This window comes from Sinocyclocheilus grahami, unplaced genomic scaffold (genome assembly GCF_001515645.1).
Source record: "Sinocyclocheilus grahami isolate Dianchi unplaced genomic scaffold, SAMN03320097.WGS_v1.1 scaffold237.1, whole genome shotgun sequence".
NCBI lineage: Eukaryota > Metazoa > Chordata > Actinopteri > Cypriniformes > Cyprinidae > Sinocyclocheilus > Sinocyclocheilus grahami.
Window position 1 is genome coordinate 805,130 of NW_015505416.1, and position 10,163 is coordinate 815,292.

The 10,163-nt window shown below is 37.7% G+C and overlaps 1 protein-coding gene across 1 annotated transcript in view; it reads left to right on the forward strand.

Annotated features, from left to right (window-relative positions):
* Positions 1-10,163, forward strand: part of LOC107597812 (vesicle-associated membrane protein 4-like) — an 18,599-nt gene that overhangs the window by 4,837 nt on the left and 3,599 nt on the right. Inside the window, exons 3-5 of the mRNA XM_016289001.1 lie at positions 505-606; positions 6,357-6,468; positions 8,438-8,517. Coding sequence (XP_016144487.1) covers positions 505-606; positions 6,357-6,468; positions 8,438-8,517 — 294 coding nt within the window. The remainder of the gene's footprint in view (positions 1-504; positions 607-6,356; positions 6,469-8,437; positions 8,518-10,163) is intronic.

Here is a 10,163-nt window from a genome sequence, read left to right on the forward strand (position 1 = left end):
CCTAAAAATTGCTGTCCACCAACGTTTACCATCCAACCTGCCAGAACTGGAGAGGCTCTGCAAGGAGGAATGGCAGAGGATTCCCAAATCCAGGTGTGAAAAACTTGTTGCCTCTTTCCCAAAAAGACTCATGGCTGTATTAGATCAAAAGGGTGCTTCTACTAAATACTGAGCAAAGGGTCTGAATACTTAGGACCATGTGATATTTCAGTTTTTCTTTTTTAATAAATCTGCAAAAATGTCAACAATTCTGTGTTTTTCTGTCAATATGGGGTGCTGTGTGTACATTAATGAGGAAAAAAAAAAAACTGAAATGATTTTAGCAAATGGCTGCAATATCACAAAGAGTGAAAAATTTAAGGGGGTCTGAATACTTTCCGTACCCACTGTATATTACAGTCAGACTATATTGCAGTCAAATATTATTTGGAATGAAATTATTATATTATAGGTGAAGAAAGAGATCTAAGAAATCTGCTCTGTGTTTCTTATGTTTGCCTGTAGAGGGAGCCAGAGAGGGAGGAGCAGCTCGACCCCAGCATGCCCCCTAAATTTAAACGGCATCTGAATGATGAAGAGGTCACTGGTTCCATTCGCAGTGAGCGGGTAAGTCACTGAAGTAACAGTGAGTCAGTTCTTACATATAGATTACCTGGAGGTGATGACAACATGGAGATGAGAGGTCTAAAGATGCTCTTAGCTGACTAGAGCCAGACTTGCATGTTTCTGCACTTTTACAAGACCATTGTGCCCCATGATCTGTTTATGTTGTTTACAGGAAGAGCAAACCGCTCTCTCCTCATGTTCCTTAGTGTCTGCAGACCACAAAAAAAATCCTTTATATAACAGCCCATCTAAAACAGCAGTGTTCATGCTATTACAAACACTCACACACCACATTTCAACTCCTGTGTTGCACAACCCTTCAGAGAGCAATTTGTTCTTAACGACAAACAGTTACCATACATCATAATAGCAGTGGATAAACTGAGGTGGAAAAGAAATTAAACAGATGGAGAGAAAAATATATACTGAAAAACTAAAAAATATACACTAAAATAAACATGATTTTGCAGAAATAAACAGACATAATATGTAAACTAGATTCTTTAAATGAAAAAAAGTGTTTTTGGCCCATGCATAAGTAACTGCTGCAATGCTAAGGTTTTGAAGGTGGTGGGGTCTCTCCTTCATGGTAAGTTAAGTTAAGTTTTACTGTCCATTGGGTAAAATCATTTAGATTGTTATTTTTTCATTTAGATTTTTTTTTTTCCAAGAAATTGATACTTTTATTCAGCAAGGATGCATTCAGTTGATCAAAAGTCACAGTAAAGACATTTATAATGTTAATAATAAATAATAAATATAATTTTTAAAAAAAGTGTTTTTGGCCCATGCATAAGTAACTGCTGCAATGCTAAGGTTTTGAAGGTGGTGGGGTCTCTCCTTCATGGTAAGTTAAGTTAAGTTTTACTGTCCATTGGGTAAAATCATTTAGATTGTTATTTTTTCATTTAGATTTTTTTTTTTTTCAAGAAATTGATACTTTTATTCAGCAAGGATGCATTCAGTTGATCAAAAGTCACAGTAAAGACATTTATAATGTTAATAATAAATAATAAATATAATTTTTTTTAGCTTTCTGTTCATCGAATAATCCTGCAAAAATGTATTATGGTTTCCACAAAAATATTAAGCAATACAACTCTTTTTAACATTGGTAAAAAAAAAAAAACAAGAACCAAATCAGCATATTAGAATAATTTTTGAAGGATCATGAGACACTGAAGACTGGAGTATTGGCTGCTAAAAATTCAGCTTTGCCATCACAGGAATAAATTACATTTTGGATTAAATTGAATCAAAAAACAGTTAATTAAAATTTAAATTTTTTTTTCGTTTTTACTGTATTTAAACAAATAAATGCAGTCTTAGTGAGCATAAGCATAACTTTCGAATGGTGGTGTAAGTTAAATTGCCATAGCAAGCTCCACTAACAATAAATCAGTTTTTGAATAACAAAACCAGGCAGTGAATGGAAAAGAACAGAAAAGTCCATTTGAAAGTGAAGACTAATGTCTTGATGTAACAGGCATTAGCTCACGCAGGGGGTAATAAACTAGCAGAGGGCTTCCCAGGAATCTGTCAGTACCGATCTCATAATTAACATTCAATGTCTCTATCTTCTGCCAGTCCTAGAGAGTCATTAAAACCCTGCCAGACATTAGCTAGGTTAATACCAGAATATGATAACCTCATGTTTTTCACTTTGGTACCACTCCCGACTGATGTATGTTTGGGAGAAACTGATGGATGGTTCAGACGTTAGCACATCCAAGGAAAAGTCTCTTCTAATTTGCCTCACATCGAAGCTTGAACTCAGCAGCAGTGAGAGAACTAGAATGTGTAATAGAGTAAAGATGAATGTGGCTTTCCACGTGCCGTTTATGTAACACTGTTGACCGTGACTCATGAAAAGACCTGATTCTTGTGTTGAAATATTCCCTAGTAAAGGGCCAATTGGAAATGAGCAGTTGCAGGGTTACTTGAAGTCACAACATGAAATCTAAAGTCAGGAACTCGTTTCCTTTAAACTGAATCACTTATATGAATCTTCCTAAAACCCAGCAGACAGAGTCCAGACCCATAAATGTTAGGAGCTATAACTCCATAAATTAACCACACTTTTGATGGAAAAAAAAATTGACATACAAAATAATACTGATTGGATGAAAACTACAAATACATTCTTACTGATGCTTACAAGACTATCACAATCTACAAGTAAAAAATATTTACTTTTTTTTTTTGTTAACCACGTATTTTTATATTTACTAGAAATATGTACATTCATATTCAATGTTTTGCGGTAGTGTTTACATAACCTTTTTTTTTAAACAAAAGTAATTTTTTTATAGAGCTATAACCACACTTTTGATGGAAAAAAAATTGACATACAAAACAATACTGATTGGATGAAAACTACAAATACATTCTTACTGATGCTTACAAGACTATCACAATCTACAAGGCAGAGAGTAGAGGAGGGTCCAGTCTGAGTCAAGACTAAGACCAGAAGAGGGTCGAGTCCGAATCAAGACAGAGACCAGAAGAGAGTCGAGTCCGAATCAAGACAGAGACCAGAAGAGGGTCGAGTCCGAATCAAAACCGAGACCAGAAGAGGGTCGAGTCCGAATCAAGACCGAGACCAGAAGAGGGTTGAGTCCGAATCAGGACCGAGACCAGAAGAGGGTTGAGTCCGAATCAAGGCCGAGACCAGAAGAGAGTCGAGTCCGAATCAGGACCGAGACCAGAAGAGGGTCGAGTCCGAAACAAGACTGAGACCAGAAGAGGGTTGAGACTATGAAATATGTTCTTGCACATAGACTAAAGGACCAAGACCAAGAAAATATGGTCTTGGATTTGGACACGAGGACCAAGACCACAAAAAAATGTGGTCTGGGACTTGGCCTTGAGGACCAAGGCCATGAAAATAAGGTCTTGAACTCAACTGGGAAGTTGAGTTGGTCTTCACTACAACAAAAAAGTGGCCCACTGCCAAGTGTGCATGATATTCTGCTCTCCTGATACAGGCCGGGTACTTCCTTCAATGTGCATTAGTAGGATTTTAAATTTTTTTACCATTTTATCATCTGCCAGGTGAAAACCGTAGGTCTGATTCTTTAAAAAGCAATAGCTTTCAGCAAGCTGCGCAGTCTGAGGTATCGTTGACTCAGGGTTAGAATCTATTTTCAAATTTGAACAATTATGAATTTCCAAATACTAGTATGGGCTCAGGTTAGGAATGTGGAGACAGATATCTAATAATTTCCATTGGCAGTGTGTTGTGGAAGACAGTTATTGACTGCGCAAGCACTGCCCATGCCGTTGTATCTTGCAGAGTTTATGTAACTCCTTATAATGACATCTGTGAAAACACCCACCCACAAACATACCTCACATCTGAAAAGAAGGGAAGCACCGTAACCATCTGGGTTTCTATGAAACAACATAATATTTGCAGGCAAAAGTAAACAGCGACTCCCAATATTCAAATATCTATGTCCTGTTCTTTGTTATGAAATTTGCTACATACTAATATGCTGCAGTAATTCTCCCAAAGGAAACCCAGCAGAGCTTTGCCCAGTGCAAGCAGCCACACGACACCAGGTTTACGTAACCATGCACTGCAGAGTGGAGTAACGTAGAGGTCTGCACGGGACTGTTTTTTTTAGTCCCGCTCCCGCAAGGTTATATTCCCTCTTATATATTATTCACTCTTTGTTCGCCCACTGTCCGTTTAGAATAATTTTCTTCCCGACCCGACCTTTCCCGCTAAATTTAGATATCGTTTCCAGAATCTCACATTTAAATTTCTGCTGCTGAAAGAAAGAGAGATAGGCTGACAAATAAAAGTGTAGTCTGCACAAAATTGTATTTATATAATTCGTCTTGTCAAGAGTCTTGAAGTTATTGACAGCAACTGCTGCCAACACAGTAGGGAAAAAAAGTGTTAGCCACAACAGCACTTATGTTTTCATTTTTTCATTTTTATTCGAAACATTCCCAAAAGCATTAACTTAATTAGCATGAAATATCTTGATTCTCACCGTTATAGATGTTGATCTATAGTGGGCGATGGTCAAAGTAACCTAATAATGTAGTCTATTAACTATGCATAAAAACCTGTCTGTTTACTTAATTAACAGCTATGGGTGTCATGCCATAACATATTTTTAATGCGACTGAGTTTATATTTAATGTGAATTTAACATTGAAAGTTAATGTGAATAAAAACATCGCAAGTTAGGCTTATCATAACACTTTCATTGTACAGAAAGAGAGCAAAGAACATTTACATTATCAAAGAACATTTACACTGACAGTCTAGTTCAAGCACTCTCAAAAACTCCCATTAAAACCACTGAAGCTGTTTACACTATGAAATTAGGTGTTGTTTCTGAGAGAGAATTCGCCAGAAAGAGGTATTCAGTCAGCGAGCGAGTGAAGAAAACGCCGGCATTTTAGCGATGACTCATCTGAACACCTCTGATTGGTCATTGCATTCATAAGCTCAACAGCATCGTGTGTGATTGGTTATAATGCAGCGCTGTACAAACACATCTGGCTCAGCGCCAGCCAGTGAAAGCAGATTTGAATTTACCAGCTGATGATATGACGCGCTGAGCGTTCTAATCACGCCTGTGTGATTGTATTAAATATAGAAAATATTAATCGGCTATTTTTAGTCTTTTAGAAGCTGCATTCAAAATCCACTTGGCTCAAAAATCTGAGGGGGCACGTGTCTGAGGCTAAGCAAAATATAAACAAACCCGAGTTGAACGTCCTTCAAGGACAGTGCAGCCACACTTTGCTCCATTCTTATTCTGCTCTGTCACTCATCGACAACCTGCCTGTTGTGTCTGAGGACCGTATTTACCACCGGTAGGCTACAGCCTGCTCCGAGCATTGTTATTCACAGACCTCACTAATAAAATGCATGACTCAGAAAGCGCTGGTTTATGCGTGCAGCGCGTGCATAACAGTCCTGAGTGCAGGCTGTACCGGTGGGCAATAAGAATAAAGGAGAGAGATATGTTGTTCTGAAAGGACGTCGGGAACGGTATATTGTTAGACGACCTTCTCCGTTTCAAATTACACCAGAGTTACCAAGAAATCTGGTCGGGTCCTGTGGTTCCCGCGGGAATGCAGACCTCTAGAGTAACGCATAAATCAATGGAATTTAATGGGAAACCTTGTAAAGTGAAGTTTCCCGAATGTTTTTTTTTCTTGCCTTTCTGTGGAAGTCTTGGATTCTTGCCGTTACCTCGTTTGTATCTGTGGGTTTTTGAAGTTGAAGGGGAACCACACATGGCAGGTACCCTCCCATGTGCATGAGATGTGCGAGTTTCTGCACGATTGGTCTTTTGGCGCAGCTCATGGTGTGCTGTACTAGGCGGGAGTAGCTCAGAAGCAAGAGTCAAAACATCCTGTTCTCAGTTCATTTGCAGGGTAACCTGCATCCCAAAGCCATGCCATCCCTTGTGACCGGTGTATGAGAGTAGCTAAATACCTCACAAGCTATTTAGTGCATCCTTTGCATGTCACGTCTATGAGATCAAATAGTTCAAACTATTTGGATGTGTCTAGACCACGTCTAGCAAAACGTTCTCACCTCCCCACGACATTGCAGGGTCAACAGATCGTAGTCATAATGATATCTTGTTTAATCCCGAGCGGTTCTCTTAGAAATAATAGAATCACAGACTCAAACATGTGCTCCTAAGCTGTAAAATGTTCTGCTGAATCATCGGAAACACCAGATTGTTCCTCTCATGTTGTCTTCTCTGTCTTGATGGCCCTTCAGGGTGCAGTCTCAGGTTGATGAGGTCATTGACGTCATGCAGGAGAACATCTCCAAAGTGATTGAACGTGGGGAACGGCTGGATGAGCTGCAGGATAAATCTGGTAAGATGGACATGGACAGATCACTATGAATCCTTAAGCACTTTGTGATTTGGTTGGATTCATGGGAATCAAGTCAAAAATGATTAATGAAACCGTTTTTGAATAGCAGATCTTCTGCAATTAAAATCCTGTTCAAGTTCTTGATTGGGGTGGAAAATATGCAATATTGTAAATGTTAGCTTCCCAAATTTTGCAGTTTAGTTTAATTCACTTGTGCATTGCAGATCGTCCTCTGATTCTTTTAAAGCATATGTGAATTCAGGGCCAACGCTTATATCAGCGCATGATTGGGAACCCGTGTGTAAACAAACTATTATTCCAAATCAGTCACATTCAGTAGCTCACTACTCTTGACCAAACTTGATCCGGAGAACTGTGGGAAAGTGTTTTGAATTCCAATGGCATATGAATAAACCCTTCTGTTAGTTTCATATTTTGTTATACCCGAACCTCTAGTGTGTCGTGTCCCATTTCTGTTATTCCGTACATTTGGGTATTGCCAGGAGACATATGGCTAGGTTAGTGGGTAAAATGTTCCGTGTCCTACACGGTGGTGTGGTATTTTTCTCATTTTAGGCCCAGATGTGAAAAATAAACCACCTGTGTGCAAAAGACTTTTGCAGATGGTTTTGCTCAAGCTGATCTGAGATTAGTTACTAGTCTCATAACATTAAGTAGCGGAGTCAAATGAGCTAAAGCCACATGTCTGGTCCTGTTTTTGTATATAGCTGTATACGAAAGCACATTTTGAGACCCGCATGGTGATGGTGAGGCTGAGGTAACAGGAGTCACTGTGTTCAGAGTTGTGAAGTTCGAGCGGATCTTGTAGTTTTACATTGATTCGATTTTAAAGAGGAAAATAAAAGAGGTGACGTGTGTAATTTCTTCTTTCATAATTAAAAGTTATGATGATTTGCATTGGTTGAGCCAGTGTGACTGTTTTAAGCTGCTCGGAATGCTCAAATACCTTAATACACGCATAATATTATGTAAGACGAAATTATGTTGTGATATTAGTTCCCAAGTGTATTAAATTTAGTGGTTTGAAGTGTCAAGCAGTGTTGTTATTAACCAAAACTAAACTCTTAACTATTAAATAATGCTGAAAATGTTTTATATAAGCATTAGGTGAAGTGTAAATAAGTTGGTGTAAACGAAATAAATAAATAAATAAATCTAATATAAATATTTAAAATAAAGAAAAAACATAAAATGACTAAAACTAAAATTAAAAATATGAATTGATCCTATAATAATATATAAATTATACTCAAATAAAACTGGACTGGCATCAAACTGGAAAAGAAAACCCTGTTTGCTGCTGAACTTCTCAAACATAGTCAGTTGTTACAGAAATGTTACATTATGTTGTTACAGTTGTTAAATTACATGTCAGTATGAAAATCAAAACAGGACTCTTCTGAGCTCAAATACATTTTCTTTGTTTATTACACTTACCTACAGTACATTTAGCTTCCTTGCTGAAACTGCAATGCATTGTTTGCAACTAGAGAACAAGTAGCTTTATAGTGCAGCATCTGGAAGACATTGTCACTCACTAAGGAGAATGTATTCCACATGTTGACTGCAATACTGTCTTTATACTAAAGGTGAATCTATTTTTAAGGCTAAATGCAAAGAAACAGTCTGCACCTGTGTTCTTTGTATCTTTCTGGCTGTACACACATTCATCCTCTATGGTATTGTTGAATGGCAGCTGGTATGATCTCAGCTTTATTGATTCTTGTTCTTGCACTAATGAGGCTGGACGTGTTTTAGTTGGTCCCACATGTTGCAGAGCTCTTAACATCCCAAAACAGTATTATGAAATTCAACAAGCATCTGCTGGAGATGAATACAATCCATATAAAACAATCACAGTTGTTTAGGAGTGTATATAGTTATATTATATTTAACATGCATGAAAGTCAACCTTATTACTGATCTCCTTTTGTCAAATGACTTTCAGAAAGCCTATCGGACAATGCATCGGCGTTCAGCAGTAGAGCCAAGCATCTTCACAGAAGGATGTGGTGGAGAGACATGAAGGTGAGCCTCCATCCTGATGGTCTACCAATTCTGAAGGGCCTTTGTTGTTAAGGTTGTTGTGTAAAATCACTGTATGGTGATTTACATCTACAAAACCTCACCGTGGCATTTTCCTAAACATCTGCGTTTCACAACGCATGTGAACATTTGCCTGATCCTTGATGTGATCGTGGGGATAATGGACTTTGTTAATGATTTTCAGTCTTGTTCAATATTTGTTTTTTAATACCTGAAGAATATGCAAAAGTATGGTATTTCAGGTAAAAGGTGTCCCTACCGTTAGGGCTAAAGCTGCAATAAGTGACATGATAATAAATGGCGAGTATGACATTTCAGTTTGTTGACTTAACATGGTCAGATTCAAATGTTCAATGTCATTTATTAAATGGGGTCTCCACCTCAGAGATAATCACCATCCTTATAATGAAACACCATATTTAAAAACATACTTATCATATCATATAATACAATATAATTATTGTTACAACAGTAAAGCCATATTAAATATTTACTCAATCTGTATTGAATAAAAGTATATTAAATCATTTTATCAAAATTATTATACAAAATTTACACAAAATTTCCTAAAGTGATCATTTTGAAGACGTGTGAACTTTAACACAAAATGTTAATTATTTTAGATGATATACAATTATTATATTATATTATATAATATGTTAATTTTTAAATTATGCAAAACATAATGCAAAGCATTCCCCCCCCTCCACCACCTCATACATTTACAGTGGGTATAGAAAAGAATCACCCATTTTGTTGCTTTGCAGTCTGAAATGAAGACGGACACAGTTTTTGTTTTATCCAGCTGCATTTACTCAGTGCAACTTATAACATCCAAGTGAAAGATATAACACCAACATGTCAGAAAAAAATAAAAAAACAACAATCACTGAGTTGGAAAAAGAATCACCTCCTTATGTCAGTATTTTGTTGAACCACCTTTTGCTTTAATTACAGCCTTTAGTCTGTTGGGATATGTCTCCATCTCTACTAACTTTGCACATCTAGACTTTGCAATATTTGCCCACTCCTCTTTGCAGAACTGCTCAAGTTCAGTTCAATTTGATGGTGACCGTTTGTGGACTGCCGTCTTTAAGTCACTGCACAGATTTTCAGTGGGGTTTAAGTCTGGGCTCTGATTAGGCTATGCAAGGCATTCGCCTTTTGCTCCTTCAAGCACTGTGTGCTCAGTTTTGCTGTGTGTTTTGGGTCATTGTCATGTTGGAAGGTAAACCTTCTTCCCATTGACTACTTTCTGGAAGAGGGCAGCAGATTTTCCTCAAGAATTTGATGATATTTTTCCTATCTATTGTTCCTTCTATTCTGACAAGTGCTCCAGTCCCTGCTGCAGAGAAACACCCCCAGAACAGGACATTACCACCTCCATGCTTTACTGGAGGAATGCTGTTATTTGGATGGTGAGCTGTATTGGATTTCCACCAGACATATGGTTTGGTGTTAAGACCAAATAATTCAATTTTAGTCTCATCTGCCTCAGAATCTTCAAGGTGCGTTTTGGCAAAGCTCAAAGCTCGAGACTGCATGTGGCCTTTCTTGAGGAGTGGCTTTTTTCTTGCACCCCTCCCATACAAGCCACATTTGTGGAGAATTTGTGATATTGTTGTCTC